A 23,671-nucleotide genomic window follows, 5' to 3' on the forward strand; every position below is an offset into this window, starting at 1 on the left:
GACGAGTCTCGAAATTTATTTTCTTGATAGTTTAAACTCTTATCGCGGAGTTCTTGATTTTGAATTTTGTAAATAGTTTATACTCGTATTTAGGAGTTCTTGAATTTCTTGAACTTTGTAAATAGTTTATACTCGTATTTAGGAGTTCTTCATTTGATTTTGGAATTTTAAATAGTTTATACTCGTATTTAGGAGTTCTTGAATTTCTTTGGATTTATAAATAGTTTATACTCGTATTTAGGAGTTCTTCATTTGATTTTGGAATTTTAAATAGTTTATACTCGTATTTAGGAGTTCTTGAATTTCTTGAACTTTGTAAATAGTTTATACTCGTATTTAGGAGTTCTTCAATTGATTTTGGAATTTTAAATAGTTTATACTCGTATTTAGGAGTTCTTGAATTTCTTTGGATTTATAAATAGTTTATACTCGTATTTAGGAGTTCTTCATTTGATTTTGGAATTTTAAATAGTTTATACTCGTATTTAGGAGTTCTTGAATTTCTTTGGATTTATAAATAGTTTATACTCGTATTTAGGAGTGCTTTGCTTGAATTTCCAAGGAATTGAATTTCAACAATTAAATCAATTTAATTGTTGATCTTTGAAACGAGAAACAAGATGTTTTAATTTCAACAATTTAAATGGTTTAGTTCATCCAAAGCTTATTTAATAAAGACCATTTGACGAAAATGAATCATCAATTAGAGTTCCAACTATCACACCAATTTCGAGCCCAAACACCCATATTTCTTAGGCCCATTTTCGAAAGCTTCACATGGCACTTCTCATTTCAAGTTTTTTTTTTTTTTTTTTTTTTTTTTTTTTTTGCATGTACTGCAGAGTATTCCACCATTTTTTTTTTGTGTACAGCTAGAACTCCACCATTTTTTTTGTGTACAGCTAGAACTCCACCATTTTTGTACCACCATTTTTCTTTGCAACAACTTTGCCTCTTTAGGCATATCAAAGTCTGCGAAAATAAAGCCATGGAGCCTCTACAGAAAACTATAGAAACATCTGGGGTGCTTTTCTCTTTGATACAGCTGGAGTTTTATTTCTTTCCTTCGTGTACAGCTGGAACTCCACTCTTCGGCGCTGGAAGAACAGCTAAGTTTAGAGATTTGGTGAGAAGTTTGCTTATAAATAGAGTAGCTCTTCCTTCTTTTTAGCAGCAGCAAATACTCCTTTACTTCATCTCTTTCTTTTATCTTTCTTTTCTTTTGGTTTTGCTTCTGCTTCTTCCTTTTTTTCTTCTCCTCATTCGCCAGTGGCGGATTGTGAATGTCCGAGAAGAAAAGCCATGGTTTGTGTATTCAGACGAACATTGACGGCATTTAGTACAGCACCGGACATTGGAACCCCAAAATGGGCTTCGTACATGGCTGGAATGTTTGGCGCAATAACTGCAACTGTGCTACCAAAGGTGACACCGCGGGTTGCGAGGGCGGAGGCGAGCTGGCGGCATGCTCATGCCCCTTGGGTTGTCCCAGTTCCAGTAGGGCAGGGCGAAGGTGTTGTCGACGACGACGGTGACGCGCTTATCGTGCGCCATCCCTGGAGCATATCCCATCTCAAAATAGTAAGAACTTCTTTCCTTATTGTTCTCGAACCAGTTAGTTTTTATGCATGGCACAATGTGAGCATGATATTGAACGAGACCCTTCGACTCTACCCTCCAGCAGTCGCGCTACATAGGCAAGCATCGGAAGATGTTAAACTGGGAAGCCTCGACATTCCTGGTGGCACAGAGATGTACATTGCCATGACTGCTGTCCATCATGATACTGAGATATGGGGAGACGATGCGGCGGATGTTCAGCGGCGAGCTGGGCCCCGAGCGCGACTTCTTTATCTACAGCCGCCACTTCAACCCCACCGTGCTCAACCTGGGGCGCCTCGATTGACATGTTCACGCCGCCGTGCTCGCCGAACTCGTGCCGGGCGGTCGCCAGCGCCGCCGCGGGGTCGCCAGCATTAGCAGATGACATTCCTTTGTTGTTCTTGTTAGCTGAAGTGCTAATGGTGGTGGTGGTGCTTTTGCTGTTGCTGTTTTGCTCTGTCATCTTAGATTCCTCCTCTGCGCATCCCTTCATCTTTTTCTCCTCTGCAGCTATCTTGAGGTTGTGGCTTTTGTCAGCCTTCCTCTTCTTGCAGCTCTCTTTCCCGGCGGCCGAGTCGACGCTGGCCGCCACATTGGGCGGGCAGCTGACAGTTCTAGGGAGATTGCAGCTCATTTCCAAGTCACCACCGTTGCCATAATTCAGAAACCTCCGGAAGTCGTCGTTTTCGATGCCGGGGTCCGGCTTCATGGCGCCGCCGCTCACCACCAGCTCGCAGAGGTCCTGATCGCCGTGGAAGCCTAAGTAGCTGAGCTGGTCGCTGCCATTGAAGTAAGGTAGGATTGGTGGCTGTTGTTGGCTCAGCTGCTCTTGCTGCCACTTGAGGCGCGAGCGCTGCCGCTCGAGCACGCTCATTTCGCAGTTTTCCGACGTCGAGTTGAGGCAATGCAACATCTCTGGCAAACCACTGTTCATTACCAAGCAAGTAAGCTTCTTCTTTCTTTTTTTTTTTTTTGTTTGTTCAAGAAGATTTTTGTCTTGCTTGTTGGTGTGGTTGAAGAATCCAGAGAGAGCGAGAGCGGATTTCTTTTTAGAGAGAGAGAGATGACTGATGGGCCTTTATTATTTGGCCCATTTTCCTTATAATTAGGTCCAACATAACTCAAGCCCAATTTTCGTTTTTCTTTTCCCTTTTTTTTTTTTTTTTTTTTTTTTACAAGTAAATTCCCAAGTTTTTGAATATTGCTTATGTTTTCCTTGCAGTTAATAGCGATGAGAGTTTGGCGATAACAATCTCGGGGGGTCATGTTCAAGACTGGCGTAGTCTCCTTAACCAACTTCATGGAAGATTTTGCCCCAAACGAGATGCTTTGAGTATTTGCAAAGTTCGGAATATTATGTACAAGATTGGCGAATTAACCAACTTCATGGAAGATTTTGCCCCAAACGAGATGCTTTGAGTATTTGCAAAGTTCGGAGTCTATTGTCATTATTTCTTTCAGTCTTGACATCTCCATCAGCCCGATTAAAGACCATCCTCAGAGAGTTCATCCAAAAATCTGGCAGCAGCCCATCTAAGACTTTATTTGAGTGATGTTTAATTTGCACTTCAGGTGGCTCAATTGGCTTTTAATCAGATTTCGGGTGCGCTCGGGTCTGGGCCATTGTGAGTCCAACCTTTGAAGATTGCTGGTTACATTTTCTCTTTGCGCGCATTCGAGCAGGCTAGATGACTCAATGGTGTTCTATTATGTTTGGCGAACATGTGTTTCAACTCCACGAGCGCATTCAACTTTAGCTTGGAGAGAAGTGAATTTGTCGATGCATAGCCGACCTTAATGCCAGATAACTCAATTCTTTGACAGGTCTTGGGTGCGCTCAGGCCTGGGATTGTTTGAATCTGGTTTGAGTGAGGTTGTTGTTATGTTTGGCATCTCACGAAGTTGGGAGAATTCTGCACAACGGCTCGAGAAGATTGAGTATTTTCTTCTTGATGCTTAAGCCAAGGAGAATGAAGCCATCGTCCGAATTGCTTTGATCAAGGAAGTGCTTGCTATGATAGAGAGGTGGAAGACAGAGATGACGTTGTCCTTCAAGCAAGATAGTGCCTCCTTTCATATTGTCCGAGGTGCAATCCCAGAATTCAAAAGAGATTTTGACAAACATAAAGTTGCACATGTTGATGAGGAAATGCTGCGGAATTTTGAAGACTTCAGAGTCACTTTTGATCTCTGCTCAGAGAACTTTGGAGGATCAAGACCCATTTGCTTAGTATTGGTGCAAACCGCAGTTTCTATCATTTCTCTCTTGATGATTCTTATTTGGTTTGTGATGGATATTTTGACATCTTCTCCAAATGCTTGTGCTTCTTTTGATGGCTTGATTTTCTTCCCAATTTGAGACATATTCGGCTTCACATAATCAACTTAAATCATAACTTTGATGATATAAATTGAAAAGAGCCAAACACAATTCATGACTGAACCTAGAAATTATCTAAGCTGCCTACGTACCCTTTTGAAAGGGATCAAGTCAAAACGTAGTTCATAGGATCAACAATTGTTTGAGATTGGGTGCCGTGCACAGTTTATACTCATGCGGGCCAGGAGTAACATGCAGTTTAGGCTCGTGCGTCAAGGAGCTGTCTTCATATGCTCCATTTTGTTGTTTTTCTTCATCTGACTCATTTTTTGGCTTTTCTGCTTTTCTATTTTTTTTTGGCTTTTTTATGCTTTCCATTTTTTTTTTTTGGCTTTTCTATTTTTTTTTTTTTTTGAACTATATACATATGCACATGCTTCAACTTCTACCACTCTTCAAGGATAGTAGTACTTCAAGAACTTTCCTTTGAGAGTGATAACAATTGGCCTCCTTGCAGCGAGGGCCATGTCTCCAATTTGAAAAGAGGGCGCTCGCACTGCTTTGTTGAAGGATCTTGAAGGAAGAGCTTGATAGTATTCCAATTTTTGCTGGACTTCTAGTCTCTCTTCATCCAGAGTTTCCAGTTCTTTGGGGCTTAAGTGCGAATTCTCTTCTCCAACGACCATTTTCTCGCAGGAGGTGATATGGTTTGCTGTGACATCGTCTTCATCTTTTCGGCGAGGATCTTTGCAATCAAAACACGTCATTATGCTTTCATTTCTCTGGCGTATGAAGGCTATATTCTCTGTAACGCTTGTTGTGATAACGCCACTTCTAACGAGACTTGCAATTTCACGACGCACTTGACTTTGAGTAGTATGAGGAAGAGGAACTGGATTATTAGCACTATTAGTAGTGTAGTAAGAGGAAGCCACACTTTCTCTATCTTCTTGATCTATGACATCTCGTGTGAAGATGGTGGTCTTTATTTGAGCTTTCATTTTTTTCCCACATGACATAATCAAAGTGGTGTATCTTTTCATTCGAGGAGGGATCAAACTTCTCCATTTCTCTGTTATGTGCAGTTCATCACTCCCTTTTGTCTTGCTTCGTTTCCATGATTTGCCTTTGTCAAGTCTTTTAAAGACAGATACTTGTTGAGCTTCTCTTCTACCCATCATTCTGAAAACAGGAACCCTTTGAATGTTTGACGATTCCAGGGTTTGTTGGGTGCTAACATAGTTAGTGGCAGCTCTTTTGATGGCGATACGAACGGGACTCTGCGCTGTATATCCCAAACCTGCTTTGGAGTTTTGGCCTGCGTTATCAGTCTTTTCCAAATGAGACCTTGACATAGAGCTTTCTTGAGGATTGTATCCAGCATTCACGAGGAGTTTATATGCCTTCGGACCAAAGTGCTTTGAGAGTTCTTTGTTTGAGAGATCTTCATGCTCTGTGACGTTACTTTGCTTTGGTCGGACAAACCCTTCAAATGGTTGGTGAATTGGCTTCTTGGCATCAATCTTCGTTAAAGGCATGGTGAATCCTTCCATCTTCAGAAAAGATTCTTCTTTCTTTTTCTCCTGGCAAGATCTCAACTCGTCATGTGATGTATCATCTTTCACCATTGAGACTTTGGTTTTTTCCAAATAGAACTTAGCATCAGCAAAATGTGATTCTGCTTCCGTAAACGGCTTTTGATCACCAACCACTTTTCTTATGGCACCATTTTGATAGTACTTGAAGCATTGGTGCAATGTAGAAGGAACAACACTATTTTCATGAAGCCATGGTCGACCCAGAAGCATATTATAGGACGTCTTGGCATCGATAACATGAAGCAACGCTGTCGAATCCATGTCCTGCATCAGCAATCGCAACCTTATAGTTCCAAGAGCTCTTTGCCCTTCATGATTGAAACCTTGGATCATCAATCGACTGTTTGACAGCTCATCTACTTGGATTCCCAATTGCTTTAAAGTCCTTAGTGGCAAAATATTGACCGCCGAGCCTCCATCGATGAGAATTCGATTGACCTTCTGCTCCTGTGTATAACAACTCACGAACAATGGCCTGTTATGAGGTTCAGATCCAAGCTGCAAGTCTTCATTGGAGAATGTGATTGCCAATGCATCATCGTCTTCATCCATATTTAGCTCAGGTTCTTCATCTACTTGATTGGATGTATCATACAGAGCTCCAATACCTTCTATTATGTCATTCAAGTCGGTGGAGACCATATTTACAGCAGTATCATCTTCTTCAAGAGATATTTTCCCTTCTCGAGCTAACCGCATGACCCTGTCTTTGAAGATGAAGCAATCATGTATGGGGTGCCCAACCAGACGATGGTATTTGCAGTAACTTGGATCGTCTGTCCTCCCTGCTTCATTTGGTCGCTTCATTTCTGGCAACTCGATAAGCTTTTCTTTGAGCAGGTCATCAAAAATTCCTGAAACATCAGAGTCTAAGAAAGGGTATTGTTTTTGTTGCATTTCTTTCAAGGTAGATCTTCTTTGCCCCATGTCTCGGGAAGAGTTCTGATTGTCTCGTGAAGTGTTCTGGTTGCCTTCTTGTCCAGCTTCTCTCTTTAAGAATTTTACCGAAGTTGCCTTAATCGCCATGGATTCCTTATTTGGTGCTTCATCAGATGATTTGCTTTCTTTCTTGAATTCTGGCTTGAATTTGCGAGGTTCTCGGATGGGTGGTCCTTCGATCCCGCTTGCCATCATGCTCAACTCCATGTCATGCGCTCTTGTAGCAAGTTCTTCGAATGTTCTAGGCTGGATTCCTCGCAAGATGTATTGCAAGCCCCAATGCATCCCTTGAATACACATTTCGATGGCAGATGATTCAGACAATCGGTCCTTGCAGTTGAGACAAAGGTTTCTCCATCGGTTGATGTAATCAATGACTGGCTCTTCTTTGAATTGACGCGAACTTGTGAGCTCCACCATGCTGACAGTTCTTCTAGTGCTATAGAAGCGGTTGAGGAACTCATGCTCCAGTTGTTCCCAACTATCAATTGAGTTTGATTCTAAGTCGGTGTACCAATCAAAGGCATTACCTTTCAATGAGCGAACAAACTGTTTGACCAAATGATCTCCATAAGTACCAGCGTTGTTGCATGTTTCAATGAAATGAGCCACATGTTGTCTCGGATTTCCTTTGCCATCAAACTGTTGAAATTTTGGTGGTTGATAGCCAAGAGGCATCCTCATACTGTCAATTCGCCGAGTATATGGCTTGGAGTAAGTCAACGATGATTTGGAGCTTCCACCGGAGTTATTCTTCATTGTTGCTTCGATGAACTCTTTGAGTTGGTCGATGGGAATGAGGCCACCAGACGAGAAGAGAGTATCATTTCCTGAAGGCCTTTTTCCATCACTCTTTGGCTTGTCTTTGGAGATTTCTTCATCGTTATTCTCTCCATCTTCTTTGCTTTCTTCGCCTTCCTTATCGTTGTTGGCGTGGCTTGAATCTCCTTTTTCTCCTTTGAGCTTTGCAATCTGGGCATCTTGCTCTTGGATGTGCTTGGTTAGAGATTCAACCATCTTTGTCAAGTTCAAGAGTTGTTCCTCCATGGTGGAAGTGTTTGTCATCATGACACTTGCATGGAGTTGATAATTTTCAGTGGGGAATGTGAAGCTTTTCTCAAAGTTGTCATCTTTTTCATTGATAGATGGAAGATGAAAGATCGGCTTGGACACTCCTTGCAATGATTTCGATTTGCTTCGCGTGATCATACCAACATTTGCCGAAGAAGCTTTGGATGAAGCTGGAGCAACTGCATTTGATTGAGTAGACATAGTTCAAGATTTTTGGTGAAGAGTAGAGATGAGAGGTAGAGATGTCCCACCGGGCGTGCCAAAATTTGTAAACACAAATTTTTGTATTTCAATTTGATAAAATACAAAAGGGGTTACAAAGATAATTTGATAGATTTGAAGATGGAGTTTATGCGGGTTGCAATCTCTAGTTAATCCTCTGATTCTTCTCTTCCATTTGATTCTTGAACAAGCTCGAAGGTTATTGAAATACTTGATTTGATGACGCCAATCCAAGGGACTTGAGTCGTGATTTTGGATTGAACGTTGAACTTGATTTGATTTGAGAAGAACGTCCTTAGAATTTTGTAAGAACGCCTTGAAGCTTTGGGACTTGGTTGATTTGATTTGAGGAAGATCGTTCTTGGAATTTGTAAGAACGCCTTGAAGCTTTCGAACTTGATTTCTTTGGATACTTGAAGATCACTTCAAAGATTTGCAGGAATACTTGAAGAGTTTGAAGGATACTTGAAGATTTGAACGCTCAAATACTTGAAGATTCGAATGATACTTGAAGATTTGAATTCTCAAATACTTGAAGATTCGAAGGATACTTGAATGTTGCCTTGAAGATCTTGAAGATTTGAAGGATACTTGAATGTTGCCTTGAAGATCTTGAAGATTCGAAGGATACTTGATGATTTGAATTCTCAAATACTTGAAGATTCGAAGGATACTTGAATGTTGCCTTGAAGATCTTGAAGATTTGAAGGATACTTGATGAATACTCGAAGACTTGATAGAATTCTTTGAACTCCTCAATCTTCCACTTCAACTTGTGATACTAGAGAGAATTCTTTATGCTCTTCGATCTTCCGCTCCTTCGAGTTGTCATTTTATGAGCTCCCAACACCTCTATTTATAGATTTTAGAGATGGGCTTCATGGGCTTTATGGGCTTTGGGCTTCCATGTATGGGCTTTAGGGCCTTAGGTGTCCATAAGCCCATTAATTCATTTATGTTAAATATTAATTATATATCTATTTAATTTAGGAATAAAATCCCATTTAATAAAATAGAAAATATAATTGAATATTTAATTCATGAATTTACACGTGGCATGATTTAATTCGACGACAAATTTAATTGTCTACAAAGACAAGAATAAAATATGAAATATGACAATTGTTAAAAATACTTATGAATTAATTGCCATTTATTTACAAAGTTTCCACCATGCCCAAATGGCCAAATGCACCTATCTCCCTTCGGCTTCCGAATGGCGGTGGTTTACAACTTTTATCTCAAAGATTAATTATCTCAGTAGTTTTAAAAGCTGGTCTCCCGTGAGAGAGACCTCGCTATATATGCGGCTGGGTCAAACTCACGTTCACCCGATCCGAATTATTGATATTTTTATCAATAAAAAATAAAATTATACACATAAAATATGATATAAAATGATATTTTTTCAAACAACAATTGATACTTTCTTAAATATAAATGATACTTCATAAATGATAGTATTCTTTATAAAAACAAATGATACTTTGTATCAAAATAAATGATAAATTATAAATAACACTTTAAATAACAAAAAACGATACTTTGTTGGATGGGTTGATCGGGCGAAAAAAACATAAAAAAAATCAACCCTCCCTCACGTGAGAATTTGGCTAGTTTAAATAATGAAATGTATAATTGTTGTTAAATTTATATTTGAGCAAAAGTTCATCTCAAGTGTGCACACACAAGCGAGCGCGTGTGGTTGGTCTATTGGTATCTGAGGATTAAGATCTCGATGGAATCCACTGTTCCACGGTGCAAGGGATGGGTTGAGTCCCTTGTAACGTCGCCCAAGATGAAGAATAAGTGTGTTTGTGTTGTAATGGATGGAAAATGTGAGATGGAAAGCAAGAGGCGCGAAATTGAGGGAGTTGGGATAGTGTTGTTGCTGCTACTACAATGGTGGAAAAAGAAGGAGAAGAGAGATATGAAAGGGTTTCTATAATTGGGGGTTTTGATGTGTAAAGGTTCAAGGTAGGAAGGAAGGCGGCGCTAAGCTGGAAATGGTGGCAATGACCGCCAATGCTGCATGTACAGTTGGGTTGTGACCAAGAAAAGAGAGAGGAAATGCGGCTGAGTGTTGAGCGTGAGAGAGAGAAAGAAGAGATACTTGTAAGAAAAATTGAAAGAGTGAAAAAAGATGGTGTAGTGCCCTTTGTTCCCTCATTTCTTTTATTAAGTACTGTTTACCTTGGTAGAGCTTAACATTTCTATACGTAGTTAGAATATTTTTCTGAGGATACCACGTGTTCATGGTCCCCTCATTCAATAACATTAGACTTGAGTGAGATTAAAGTAGAGGTTTATTAACAGTATAATTGTACTTCGTATTAGTCCTCCAAGGTCTACTCTGTTCCATCTCCTAGAGAAGTGGTGAGTGTCCGCCCATATTCAGAAGGTACTCTAATTTGGATAAAAAAAACTAACGATGATCTGACTAGGTCAATATCATACATTGGCGGGGATTTATCAAGCAAAATTGTCCTTGTAAATTAGTCCTCCCATTCTTCTTGTATAAATATAGACTACACATTTTACTCCACTAAACATGGTCTTCTAAAATTAGTGTTGTAAATAAATGGAGCTACTCATAAACTATTCGAGATTCGGCTCAAAAAAAGCTCGTTCGAAGCTCGATTCGAGAGTAAATGAGCCGAGCTCGAGCCTCATTTTAAACACGATAATTTTATCAGGTCAAGCTCGAGCTTGACATCACTCGACTCGTTGAGCTCGCGAACATGTTCAGATTCAATTGTTAGCAAACATGTTTGCGAGCCTCACGAACCTTCAGTCAAACACTCAATCGAGTTAGTGCACGAGCCTTAGACGAGTCGAGCTCGAGCTTGTTAGTATTCGGCTCGGCTCGTTTACAACCCTATTTAAAATACACCATTTGTCCACCAATTCGTGTCCTACCAATTTTTAGTAACTATTTTCTTAACAAATAAATCATTTTTTCTTAAAAGTTGTGTTCTTTTCTCTACTCAACAAATAAACAATACTACTCCCTCCGTCCCGCTGAGCTTGAGGCGTTTCTTTTGGGCACGGAAATTAAGAAGTTGTATGTTAGTGGTTTAAGTGTGTAGTATAAAAGTGATAAAGTAGGAGAGAAAAATTAATAAAGTGATAAAGTAGAAAAGAGAAGGTAATAAAGTGATAAAGTAGGAGAGAGAATGTAATAAGAGAGTGATTAAGAAAAAATAAGGGGTGCAATTAGTTGCCTAATTTTTGCCAAAAAAAGAAATGACTCAAGCTCGGTGGGACAGCCCGAAAAGGAATACGACTCAAGTTCGGTGGGATGGAGGGAGTACATTTTTTCTTAAAATCCGTCGCCCTTCTCCTAAGACACAAATTGGTGGACGGAGGGAGTATATATTTATTCTTTTTTGTTTGTTGTGTAGAGTTCCTCTCAAAACGAGTTTAAATTGTTTGTGGGGTAAAATACGAGAATACGGAGAGTTTGGGGCCCAACGAAAAATTATAGACGAGCCCAATCTTTATTTCATTGCCTTCCCTGTTTTTCTTTTCTTTTTTTAGTTTTTGGAATTCTCATTGCCTTCTCTGTAAGAAAGCTGTTTTTCTAAGAACTTGTGGACCAAAATACGAGTGGGTCTGAGATGAGCATTTGTAATTTGGTAGCGGAATCAATTTGGCAAGAGATTGAGTCGACTCATTCAGGTTCATAAACTAGTTCGGTCGATCAAATTTGATAATCTCTTTGTTATCTTTTCTAATCTATTTGATGGTTAACTATGAACAGTGAGCGATGATCAGCTGTCGACGTGGGTATTGTTGCTTAGTTTCTCTTTCTACTTAGTTTTATCAATTAATTCCGAGCTTCTTGCTAATTTGGGCATTCCATTGATTCGCACAGCTTGCATTTTATTTTTGGGAAGAATTTTGAGAGAGCAACGCGGATTTTTGATTTAGGGGGCGTCAAGAGGATTTCTGGTGAGCCCAGTGGCCGATCCATCTTTCAGGTACTCTCTCTCGTGTGAAGAATGAATTAACTAGTCCAACAATATCTATCTGATTCTTGTGCGTTGCTCATGGTATTTCCTGCCACTAAGGGCTCGTTTGATTTTCAGTAAAGGATTATGTAGGATAATTTGTAATCGGGATATTTAGTGTGGATAATGACAGATTATTAATACTGAGTTGGTCTTTGCTATCATGGCTAAATACAGAATATCCTGGTTTAAGTTAATCCTAGGGGAGGTGGTATTATTAATCCTAAGAAATATGGATTAATTATACTGGGTCGTGGGATTAAACCGGGTCATCCGCATTATTACTAAATAATACCAAACACTAGACTGATCTGTACTAAATTAACTAATACAGTGTATTAACCAATATCAAACACGCCCTAATAGTAATAGCCGTATCTTATGCTGCAATTAGGGATGGCAGTGGATCTTGGACCCGGTACGGATCTGGACCTCAATTTTTTGGACCCAACGGATCTGGATCTGGATCTTGAAATTTTAGATCTGGATCCGGCCCAGATCCGACCCGTGGATCCGTTTTATTATATATATATTTTTTATATTTTATATTTAGTTTACTAATAATATTAACTAAATTAAAAATAATAAATAAATTATATTTAAAAGAATAAAAACTAAAAGTAATTAGATAAAAGTATTTTGTGTTATATTTTTCATGATGGAAATTAGATGTTGTTGATTTTGTGAAATTTTTTTAATTTAATTTAAAAATAGTAGATCCATGGATCTGGACCCGTGGACCCGCGGATCTAACGGATCTGGATCCAAAATTTTCAGATCCACGGATCTGGATCTGGATCTAGTATATGAAAACGAATCTGGATCTGGTATTGGCCAGACCCGGTCCAGATCTGGCACGTTGCCATCCCTAGCTGCAATTGAGGCTGAAGAAAGAAAGGGAAACAAAATTCTGAAATACAATGATTATTTTCAGGTTGTAGGAGAGTCGAGGAAGAAGGAGGAATATCTGTGCTTCCCGGAACACTACTGTAGTTGCTATTCATTCTTCTATGATGTTGTCAACAGAGGGGAAGAGCTGTGTGTTAGTTTCAGCCCCTTCTAGATTCTTCTATCAAGTTGAGTTCAAAATCTACTAGTTCGAAGTTGCTGATAAATTAATTCTTCAACTTTCAGTGTAAGCATCAATTAGCTGCAAGACTTGCTGCCTCCACCGGGACATGCGTCCACATTAAGGTTTCCGACGAGGAACTGGCTCTGCTGCTGTCCAAGCTCTAACAACATCAGTAGATATCGACATTAAGTCTATTGCTCTAGTGTTCCTTGTTCCAACCTGCAACAAAAGTCTATTTATAGAAGCTAGTTTTCACCATTCTTTGTTATCAAACAATGTTCTCATAAACATCACAAATCATAGGCAGATGAAAGATAAACCATAAACCAGTAAATCAGTCAGTTCAACCAATGGCATTTCAAGGCTACATGTCGGATCCAAAAGGCAAAATTACTCCCCATTGTTGACGACGAGAGTAAAATCTAGTATAAACGAAGAAAATATAAGAGCTTGTGTTTGCTAGAGTTTTCCTAGTACGATACTGCCAACCAACATAACACTTCATTTACAGAAAGGGTTCTCCACTTTTAAGATCTGCAAGGCCAAACTATTCTTGCTCCGTCAGCACCTCCTCACTTCAGAAAGTGAGGGCTGATCAACCCAGCAATCTCAAGGAAGCCAACGCGATCCTTCCCAGCAAATATCGTTTTCAGATTCTCATCGCAGATGATCACTTTTTTGTTGGCTGGGTCCTAAAATAATGAGAAACAGAAAGTCAGTTCTAACCCATCTTTAAGTGTACAACAATTAAAAACATAAGTACTGCAATAAATAATCTTGTATGAGCAAAATATATAAGAATCACTTGGTGGGGAAATCTTGTATGAGCAAAATATAGAAAGCAATTAAGTGCGTGCACAATCAATTTGCATTCCATGTTCAACAATCTGATTGATCTTCTGTCACACAAAACATAATAATTTTATTATAAAATTAAAACGAGCACATCAGAAATTACAAGTTCAAACACAGCTCTCCCCCTCTTTTAGTACAAAATACACCATTTATGGAGATGAGATATGGCTGTCACGCAAAATAATCAATTTTGAAGGTAATATTGATCACTAAAATCCTAAGCTCAACAAACTTTTTGAGTTTCTTTACCATATAAACTGCAGATAGTTACTATTTCCCTTCTCCTTCCATTAAATTCTATAACTATCATAACTAAGTCACAAAAACTTGTGTGAGACCATCTTACAGATTCTGACCGGTAAGACGGTCTCATACAATAGTAGCATAAAACAATTGAGCCACCCCAGAAACTCGAAACCTAATAGTAGCATGACCACCTAATTAAGCAAGTATTGTATTAATGGATGTAGTTTGACATCCATATGAGCGGACAAATACAGAGCAGAAAAAGTTTGTAATAAAGCCAAGGTCGATATCAGAAATTTCTCTACCAGCTTCAGCCCACAACTTTGAAAGATAGACATGCCTGGCAATGGCGAGTAATGAATAAAACTTCTCCCGAAGCCACCAAAACAACTACTTGTAACACTGCGTATAATATGTGATGATATCGCATCACATAATTTACATTTGTCGACTAGTATAAAACTACTACAATGGAGACTCCATGTTCATAATATTTTACCTCCGCCATAATATTAAGCAAATACTAGGCAAAACAGAAGTTCCTTCAAACTGATACCAACATCATAATTTCGAGCTTAGGTCAAACAAATATTCGAATCAGGCACTAAGCTTAATGCTCGATTTTTAATTCAACAAGCACATTGTATATGCAGATTAGCATGAAATACATAGGTTACAATCATTATAAAACACACAGAGACAGAGAGTAGTAATCGTTCTAGAATGCATAAGTGGAAGACGCACAGAGAAAAAGAGGCTTCGCTGATGTACATTCCAAATAAGAGACAAGATGTTTATATAGCAATAGAACAGATAAACGAGTAATGGTTTAATCCGAATAGATATATACCTGAAGGTCATGCTGTTTGATGTAAGCCCAAATCTCTTTAAGTGCTTGAGTTCGTGGAATCTCAGCCACGCCGCCGAGGAACGCCTGCATTTCCGGGGACACTCTCCGCGGCTTCATTATTCCCCTCGGCTCCCGCTTCTTCGTCTCCGTCTCCGTCTCCGTCGCCTGCTTGGACGCCGCCGTTATTGTAAGGGCGCGCACAGGAAGATTAGCCGGTGCGCGCATGACGGCGACGGGAGACGACTTCACGAAGGACGCCGATTGGCTGACGAAGAAAGTGGAGAAGACGCCCGAAGACACCGCCATATTCAGCCACCGAATTGCGGTTTTGAAATGACTGCGATTGAAGATAAGACTTCAAATAAGTGTGGCAAAACAAAAGGGTTTCGTTTCGGTTTGCAGTCTATCGACTCGCTGTGAGTGTGTGTGAAAGAGAGAAATAAATTGAATGGGGAACCCGGACAAACCCGATCCATATCCGCTTTCACTGCTCACCTTTCCAAATTGTAATGGCCCAATTTCTAGGAAATATAATTGATACATTTCATATTTATATCTTCAAAATTTGTATTTCTTCAATTCCCTCCTTTCATATATATCCATTCGTGTGATACACAACGAACATCGAAATTAAGCGATTATATTTTAATAAATATTAAATAAAATTTAAATATAAACAAATACTACAAAATATGTTTTTAAAATAAATTAAAATAATGCATGATAATTATAGTTATTAAATAAATTTAAAAATTATTTGATAATGAAAATTAGCATCATGCATTATTATTAAAGAGTATTCACATAAACAAATAAATAAATATTTTCATACACAAACATAATTAAAAAATTATAAAATTTAAATGTATGATTTTTTTACTATTGAATTTAAGAAGTATATTGAATATTTTTTAATTCAAATAAATTATCATAGATAAATTGGTATGTATATAGGATTTAAACATATCGCCGAATATGGGTATTTCATTCAAATAAATTATACTCCTAATTAATAAATACCTAGAATATGAAAATGGAATCAAATTTGGGAGAAATAAAGTGTAGATAATGATGATGAACAACAACAATAATAAGGTAACGTGACATAAATTAACCACCATATTCATGTCGCATTGGTGTACCATTGGTTGGCAAATTAGCGTTAACGTTAAACTGTTGTCGAAAAAGAAGAAGAAGAAAAATATTCTTCATAACTCGATACATACACGTCAAGTGCTCTTTAAAATGGTAAAATTTGTCAACCAGTTTGAATGTATTTCATAAACTCACATGGCGTCGATAATCGCTACCAACTAGCGACTCAAAAGTTACCCACAACAATTGCTAATCACCAAATTAAATTATTTGTTTAGATCTACCACGAGAATTACGAAAAACTCAATTTTGAATGTTTTCTCAAAACTCAATTTTGAATGTTGCTTGCACATGGTGCTAAGCTGTTTTTACTTTTACTTTCATAAAATAATTTATATAAGTTGAAATATGTTGCCTAAGGCCTATGAAGGTTCAGTCCAAATATTAAAATAGTTTATATTAGTTGGAATATGTTACCTAAGGTTCACTTCAAATATTAAGCGTAGAGTCAACACTAGAATCCAAAAGTTACCATACTAGCTCTAACATGCCCTCTATTTTCCTGATCTTTTTTATTTGATTTTTCCTGATTGACTTCTTTTATGTTGATTGTCTTATTTATGTGATCTGGTTGACTCTTCAATCTTTTCTCTCTTTTTTTGAGGTTCTTCAATCTTGGTTGCCTTCAATATTGAATTTTTTTTTTTTTTATGTCCATGACTGACTTTATGCTTATGACGACTGTCTAAGTTGTTCATCTTTTCTTCATTCGTCTAAGCAGCATTGACTTTGTAGGTCCGCCATACACTTTTAAATAAATATCCCTGTAATTTATATTCATTTATAAATTAATTAGCCAAATTTCCCTTTATTTGAATTTTAGGCTTTCCAACTTTGATCTCGGCCTATTGGGCCTAGCCCAACATGCCTGTTCTGCGCGTGGGCGAGGAATCTTGCAAGACCCGGCTACTTTTTTACCTCTTACCCTATTTCTTCTTCACTTATTCGTGTTTTGTTTCTTTTTTCTTTTTTTTTTGCTTTTTAAGATATAATTTAATTTTATTCAACAAATTTTAAATTATAGTAATTTCCCATTTATTTTGATTATTTTATTACTTTTTGTAGCGTAAGTACTTTAACTTTTTATTATTTAAAATTTTTAGTTTGTTAAGATGAAATTAAATTTTAAATATAATTACAAATACTAATATTATATATATATATATGTAATATTGCGAAATGTTGAACAGATCAATAATTTTGATGAACAATCATTTTGATTTGGGTGGAGTGATGAGATTTTCTAAAATACGTCAGTTCATCAAAATTATTAACTTGTTCAAACATTTTGCAAAATATTTAATTTCTTAATAAAACCTTTCTTTACGTATGTATGTATATATGTATTGTGCGAAAAAGTGTATATTTTTACAATGTAATTAATGTATAAGTAAAGTTGGGAAGTATTACTATAATGGAGAAATTTTGAATCGGGGAAGGTGTGTAGTGGCATAAACGTTGCCATGGCATAAAATAGCAACCATTACCATATTCTTGAATATGAAGAGTAGCTTCCGAAATTGCCCCTATGTACATAGAGTAATAATTAAAGTAGTTAAATAGTTGGTGGAATCTTGCAATATATTCTCCCTCAATAATGGGAAAATCTGACCTTTTGGGACTCCATAATAAAGAGGAAGCTTCCTCGCAGTGAGAATGGGTGGGAGCATATATAGAGAAGCATACATCGTTTTAAGGAAACAAACTAACAAAACCACCTAATTCAGTAGAAAAATGTACCAAGGAAAGGAAAAAGGGATTTGAATGATTAAGCATTCACATGACATGAATAAGTGGCCATACGTACTACATCGAATTTCAAATACAATATTATCAATCGAATAAATTGATGTATACCTTGCATGTCACATGTTACATTTTTAATAAGTAATAAATACAAGACATAAGTTAAGTGATTTTTTTTTTCCCAAGGGAACACCAAGCTGTGCGACCTCCTGTGTGTGAACAGTGAGGTCCCGAGTTCAAACCCCACTGCTCCCCCTCCCCAACTCCCCCAAGTCAAAAAATCGGGGCGTTATCGCTCCCACGAACACAGCCTGTCTCCAGACCAGTAACCCATGCGTCCTTAAAAACACGCACTTTACTCCCATTACCAATACGCCATAAGAGCCCTTTTTGAAGTATTGGCCTACTCCATAGAAGGGATCGCCAAATAAAAGATCCATTATTCTTCGGTCCGGCGCTAAGAAAATCCCCATTCCGATAATATCTAATTTTAAAGAAACGAGATATGTAAATATATAAATTGTTATTAATTCATTAATTACAAGCAAATTTTAATTTTAGAATGACAATATATAAACTTTCAATTATCATGATTTTTTTTATGAAATTAAAATTCCAAATTGAAAGTTGACGTAGAGGTCAGAATTTGCCTACATGAACTCATTATCCGATTATCAATACGACAATATTGCTTTTAATTAAATAAAATGACGTCGTATTGGCATTTTCTTCGCAAAAATCAATCTTTTTGCAGGGCAAATTTCGCAGTGAGCTATCCCAATTTTGCAGCTGGTAAATTGATAACACTCACTTTTTCATAGTTTTTAATGTTTTTATGATGTTAATTTTATAAGGAATTGAGTTTCTGATGATTGTTTTGTGCTTATATTGCTTTATCTTGTGAAACATGATACTTGCTCGTACTTTGATGAATTTTACAGAAATATGTAGTTTGAATTTGGACTATTGGTCTTAACGAAAGTTGTAGTTCGTCTCGATACGAGTTTGTAGGCGCAAACGGTTCGCAAATTCGAGTTCGGACGAGGAAGATATGGCCAAAACAAGAAAGTCGTGCGCAAAAGTGAATAGTGTCCGACGGGAATTTCCGAATTTTCGGGATTTTGCCACATTTTCGGATTTTCTCAGTATTTTCGAGTTCTACACTGTATTTATCTCCTGTGCCTATAAATATGTCTTCTTTTGACCTATTTAGGGTTCCCAACTTTATTTTCTCAGTTTGATAGCTTTTAGTTTTTATTACTTTCCAGTTTTTAGAGTTTGGATTGGATTTCTGCAAAGATTGAAGATTCAAGATTATTCTTCCAGTTTTATTTATTTATGTTTTTACAATTGCGTTCTTTTTTATTATGTTTATGTTTATTTTCATTTTCATTATGTCTGGCTAGTCTTCTTTATCTGATTCTAGGGTTTGTAAATAGTTAACTGAATTTATGTGATTAATTTGTTAATGTCTATTTGCCTTCAAGTTTATGATTTATAATTCCTGGTGCTTGTTTTCTTGTAGATTATCTGGCCAATAATTTGCATGTGTAGCTATTCGGTTTGAGACCTAATGGAGATAACTGTTTAGCGGATTCAGGAATGTATGATATGATTTTAACCTTGAGACCTGACGGAGATAGGTGGATTACTGGATCATAATAAGGAGCCATTCTTAAGAGCTATTGGGAGTTAGTAGATTGTCTTGAGACCTGACGAAAATAGATAATTTATTAATCTACGATCTTTGCTGCTCTGACGAGAGTAATTGATTAAATGCGTGATCTCTCATCATAGCTGGATTAAACTGGTAAATATGATTAATAGGTTGATTGTGTGGATTTAGTTAACGACTTTACTACCCTATGATCAGTTGCTTTATCATTTGATTTCTTTACCTGAATTTTATTTGCTATTTTTTGCAATTTAGTTTTGATTAAATCTTCTTCCTATATTGATTGTCTGGATACTGTGATAGTTTAGATTAGGAGTACTTAGAGTTATTTCGTTTATCAGTCCCTGAGAGGATACGATAGTCGGTTGTTATTTATTACTACAATTGCGCTGTGTTAGTTGCAGTTTTAATTTTTAATAAATTAGTGATCATAAATTCATGTCTGAATCATCAGCAACACCTTCTACCACGACCTAATAATGGTCGTTAGATTGATTCGCCTCTGTTTTCCTACCAAAAGCTGTATTACGCCACCCTAGAGTTCCAACACGCTAATTCATTTGAAATTTGCTCATCATAACGCACATTAGAACGATTTTCCCTACCAAGCGATTTAACTCTATAATTTGATGATTCTTTGAAGTGTTGGTGTGGATAAATTCACAGTCTTGTTCGTTATGAAAGTGTGCCTCTGCACGAAGATGCACCGCGAGATGTAAGCCCACCATGGTTGCTCTTCTGATGGTTTCGATTGAGCTGAGAAATGGGAATTCAAGTTTAGCGACCGAAATTTGGCAAATAATTAATTAGTTGATTCTAACTACATTTTGGAAATACCCCGTTAACACTAACACTTGTCACGTTATTTAAAATATTCACGTCAAATTTGAAAAATGAACATAATTTGTCGTGGAAAAATCATGATAAATTGAAAATTGAAATATTATCACACCAAAATTAAAAATCATATGCAATTCATAAATTGGCTAATAATTTGTGTATTTTATGGTCGAAATCTCTAAAAAATATTTCATCCATCCACAAAAAATAATTATTTTTCGTCATTTTGGGACGTTTACAAAAATTAGACATTTTTTTATTTTTAGATAATACCCTACAACTTATTATATTCAATACATACTTATTTACCCATCTATTACATGGTGAGGCTCTTTCTCCACTTATTATACAATTAATTATCATTAATGTCATTATATTTTAAGTGGGATAGTTTTTCAATTAATAATATATTTAATCATTTTTATGAAAATTCGTATCATTTATTTTTAAGATTATTTTTAATGGACGAATTGAGTGATAATATGATTAAGAATTCATATATTTGTGGGTTAAAATGATCCCTTTTTCCCGTATGCATAAAATATTTTTATATTGTAGACTATATATATACACGTGGGCATGCACAGATTTAAAGTCGTAGAAAAGAAAAATTGAATAAGGTTGTTTCTTTGGTTAGACAGCTCATATAATTGTGCCTTTTATGCAGTACTCATGTTCCTCTAAAAACGCTTTTGCCTCAAAACAGGTGATTACCAAATCCAACACAGCCCCACATTATTTTTATCCAAGATTGAATCGAATGATGGATCACTCCAACCCCTAACGGTCAGCAAATCAAAATTTTCAAAAAGTTTATCCTTTTCCCAAATAATTCAAAAGTTAGCAATAGCAGATAAAAAAAAAATGGTTGTTTAGCCACTAACATGACATTAATTAAAGGTTTAAATTACATTCCTTTAATTGTTGCTGAGCTTCAAAGAGTGAAGTTATTGGAAATGCAAGAGCACAAACCAACTTATATCTGGCAATTATAACTAACAATACTCTAATATCCGAGATGGGTACCATTCATTCTGCAATGTTGATATAATGATATTACAACTTAATTCCTTCCTCCATCTAAAAAGGTAAAACTAAAATCAACATCCCTTCTCTACAAATTATAAAACAGAAAAAATCAAACTCACCCTAGTTTGTTACTTGTGCCGTGTTAGTGAAGCAGAAACAGCCTACTCATATATATCTATGAACATTTGGTGCAAGCTGATTCCAGTCTTCATCAATATTCTACCTTCCACACTACATTACCGATGCCCTTCTCCTCCATCTCGTCTTCCTCACACGACCTCAGCTCAGCGGGTGGAATGAAGCAGTCGACGGAGAGGCCGGCAACATTGAAAGCCACCTCCTCAATGGTCCACGCCTCCTCCATCCTGGTTTTGGTGTGGCTCATGGCCGTGTCCCCAAACCTAAAGAGGGTGACAACGGAATGGCCGGAGTGAGCAACCATGACTCCTTCAACAGAGCGGTAGTCATCCATGTAGGAGTTGGTGGTGGTCTCCCAGTAGACGGCCTCCCCGCCATTGGACTGTATACGCGTGAGATGGGAGTCCTCCATCTGCACGAGCAGCCCCGTCCTCTGGCTGAAGAAGCCGAGCAAGACGTGCCTGATCATCTCAGCCGGGCCTTGGCTCCTCCCCTTGAGGCTGCGCTCATCAGCAGCAACCTTGAGGATGAAGCACTCCTCCGCTTTCACAATCTTCTCCCCAATGCACACTGCATTCGTAAACATGGCGGCCGTTGTCCACGGATCAAGCCCCTGCACCAATCAAAACACCTGAATAGTCGGCACCAACATTCATTGCAAAAAGCAGACGGACCTGAAGGGCACGGCGCAGGGGCCTAACAGGGCCCTTTGCAGTGTGTGCACCGAGCCACGGCGTGTGCCTCCACACGAGCTTCCCGTTGCAGCCAGCGTGGACTTTGCTTCCTCCGACAGCGAGCTCCACATACCACATATCTGGATACATCTGCCACAGGACGAAGCTGCCGGATTCGACACCTCTGCAGCCATTCCTGCTCTTCACCACCTTCGTCGCACTCTCAAACTCTGAGCCTATCATCTTTAGCTTCCCTACTGTGTAAGCATTCTTCATGGAGCTCTGAGCTTTGTGCCCTCCTGAGGCAGCGCTGTATTGCTGCAAAATGTACTGTGCTGAACAACTTTCCTGCAAAGTAACACAAACATATTCACCATTTCTAGCTACATTATCAAACGCCTAATACTCCAATATTTGATCCAGAGCTCGAATTGAAACTAAATCCCAAGTATATTGCACATCCTATCTCAAACAAAGTTAGATCAATTGATTCAAAATTTATGTACTCCATAACCCATTCTAAATTTATATACTTAGAGCTATATGCGTAAATTGTGGGAATAAACTGTAAATACAACACGGAACCATTAAAAATTAAACATTAAAGAAGAAAAGAAAGCATGCAGAGAGATAGAGAGAGGTATGATACAATTGGGGTGTCTTTAAGTTTAAGGGTGAGGTGAGGGAAGGGAGGAGTGGTGGTAAGGTGCAGCGGCGCGAGTGGCGCAGCCATGACCCCGAGCAGCAGCCTCAAATCAGACGTCTTGTTCTCAGGAGTGCGGCTCAGCTGCCCGCGGACCCACTGCCCCAGGCCGGATCCCACGCGCTTTGACCCGACAATTTCCGCGCCATCTGGATCCGGGCCCTCCATCAACGGCGCCAGAGCCTCCCCCACCGGCCTCGATCTCGCAATCACTGGCTCACTATTACTCACACCCACCTTCTTCCGACCCGGACTCTTCCCGCGCTCTTTCAACGCCCAAAACAACCCTTGTTTCTTCTCCATCTTCCTTTATTTCTTTACTCTAGATATACAACACAGGTGCCGCCATTTGCTGAGGCTTTCTCGCTCGGTTAGAGTGAGGAAATCGTTAGTGTTGGACTAGAGAGAAACAGGAGAGACAGTGAAAGCAACCGGTATAGCTAAGAGAAGAGAGAGTGTGTGGGAACAGCAGACATGATTATGAATTTATGAAAGAATTGAGCGAGTGAGCTCACACTCTCGTTTTAAAAGGAGAATCTTCCTAAAATACTCCTATTTTCTACCAAAGAATTCTACTCCATCATATCATCATTAATTTCTGTATCTTGTGGGTGGTGACTCAAATTTTCTAGGGTGGATCGGGCTGGGAAAATATACCGAAAACTCGATATATCGGCCATACCGTACCGTAAAATACCGAATTTAAGGTATACCGATTTTTTTGGTAAGGTATGATACCGTACCGAAGATTTATGGTAAGGTAAAGGGATGGATTTTCCAGATACCGGGGTATGCCGGTGTATACCGATACCGCGGTATATATCAAAAAAATTAATAAATACCGTATTAAAGGTATATACCAGAACACGGTATGATACCGTATGATGAGGAGTAATATATGCGGAGCAGAGTAATAAACGCGG

The 23,671-nt window shown here is 38.1% G+C and overlaps 3 protein-coding genes and 1 long non-coding RNA gene across 5 annotated transcripts; 2 read left to right on the plus strand and 2 right to left on the minus strand.

Moving 5' to 3' along the window:
* Positions 1–7,945: 7,945 nt before the first annotated feature.
* LOC131000944 (uncharacterized) lies at positions 7,946–8,550 on the plus strand. Its single transcript, XR_009093823.1, has 2 exons — positions 7,946–8,204; positions 8,454–8,550. It is a non-coding gene; the product is annotated as an uncharacterized LOC131000944 (long non-coding RNA).
* A 2,626-nt stretch (positions 8,551–11,176) lies between these two features.
* Positions 11,177–13,096, plus strand: LOC131000929 (uncharacterized). 2 transcript variants are annotated; one of them, XM_057927079.1, is made up of 5 exons: positions 11,177–11,433; positions 11,516–11,537; positions 11,630–11,735; positions 12,700–12,807; positions 12,900–13,096. In XM_057927079.1, exons 1-5 carry the CDS (start codon positions 11,373–11,375, stop codon positions 12,999–13,001), a joined length of 399 nt encoding a protein of 132 aa, XP_057783062.1. In that variant the 5' UTR covers positions 11,177–11,372; the 3' UTR covers positions 13,002–13,096. The 2 variants fall into 2 exon arrangements, with proteins under 2 accessions (XP_057783062.1, XP_057783063.1); XM_057927080.1 differs by having other exon boundaries at positions 11,206–11,433; positions 11,516–11,541.
* Positions 13,097–13,137: 41 nt separating this feature from the next.
* Positions 13,138–15,289, minus strand: LOC131000928 (upstream activation factor subunit spp27). The gene is made up of 2 exons (XM_057927078.1): positions 14,789–15,289; positions 13,138–13,529 (listed from the first exon to the last, which is right to left on the minus strand). Exons 1-2 carry the CDS (start codon positions 15,092–15,094, stop codon positions 13,410–13,412), a joined length of 426 nt encoding a protein of 141 aa, XP_057783061.1. The 5' UTR covers positions 15,095–15,289; the 3' UTR covers positions 13,138–13,409.
* A 5,922-nt stretch (positions 15,290–21,211) lies between these two features.
* Positions 21,212–23,278, minus strand: LOC131000853 (uncharacterized). Its single transcript, XM_057926972.1, has 3 exons — positions 22,695–23,278; positions 22,046–22,393; positions 21,212–21,984 (listed from the first exon to the last, which is right to left on the minus strand). The coding sequence occupies exons 1-3, from the start codon at positions 23,049–23,051 to the stop codon at positions 21,445–21,447; spliced, it is 1,245 nt and encodes a 414-aa protein (XP_057782955.1). The 5' UTR covers positions 23,052–23,278; the 3' UTR covers positions 21,212–21,444.
* Positions 23,279–23,671: the final 393 nt, after the last annotated feature.

The sequence above is a fragment of the Salvia miltiorrhiza genome, chromosome 8, assembly GCF_028751815.1.
Source record: "Salvia miltiorrhiza cultivar Shanhuang (shh) chromosome 8, IMPLAD_Smil_shh, whole genome shotgun sequence".
In the NCBI taxonomy this organism is placed as follows: Eukaryota; Viridiplantae; Streptophyta; class Magnoliopsida; order Lamiales; family Lamiaceae; genus Salvia; species Salvia miltiorrhiza.

Bases quoted from the DNA above. Each gene is read 5' to 3' on its own strand.
- LOC131000853 (XM_057926972.1), bottom strand. From the start codon at position 23,051: ATGGAGAAGAAACAAGGGTTGTTTTGGGCGTTGAAAGAGCGCGGGAAG. The intron at 22,394-22,694 runs GTATCATACCTC...GTTACTTTGCAG, and splicing joins AACTTAAAGACACCCCAATT to GAAAGTTGTTCAGCACAGTA. The intron at 21,985-22,045 runs GTCCGTCTGCTT...TGATTGGTGCAG, and splicing joins CCCTGCGCCGTGCCCTTCAG to GGGCTTGATCCGTGGACAAC.
- LOC131000929 (XM_057927079.1), top strand. From the start codon at position 11,373: ATGAGCATTTGTAATTTGGTAGCGGAATCAATTTGGCAAGAGATTGAG. The intron at 11,434-11,515 runs GTTCATAAACTA...AACTATGAACAG, and splicing joins GATTGAGTCGACTCATTCAG to TGAGCGATGATCAGCTGTCG. The intron at 11,538-11,629 runs GTGGGTATTGTT...TGATTCGCACAG, and splicing joins AGCGATGATCAGCTGTCGAC to CTTGCATTTTATTTTTGGGA.
- LOC131000928 (XM_057927078.1), bottom strand. From the start codon at position 15,094: ATGGCGGTGTCTTCGGGCGTCTTCTCCACTTTCTTCGTCAGCCAATCG. The intron at 13,530-14,788 runs GTATATATCTAT...TCATTATTTTAG, and splicing joins TCAAACAGCATGACCTTCAG to GACCCAGCCAACAAAAAAGT.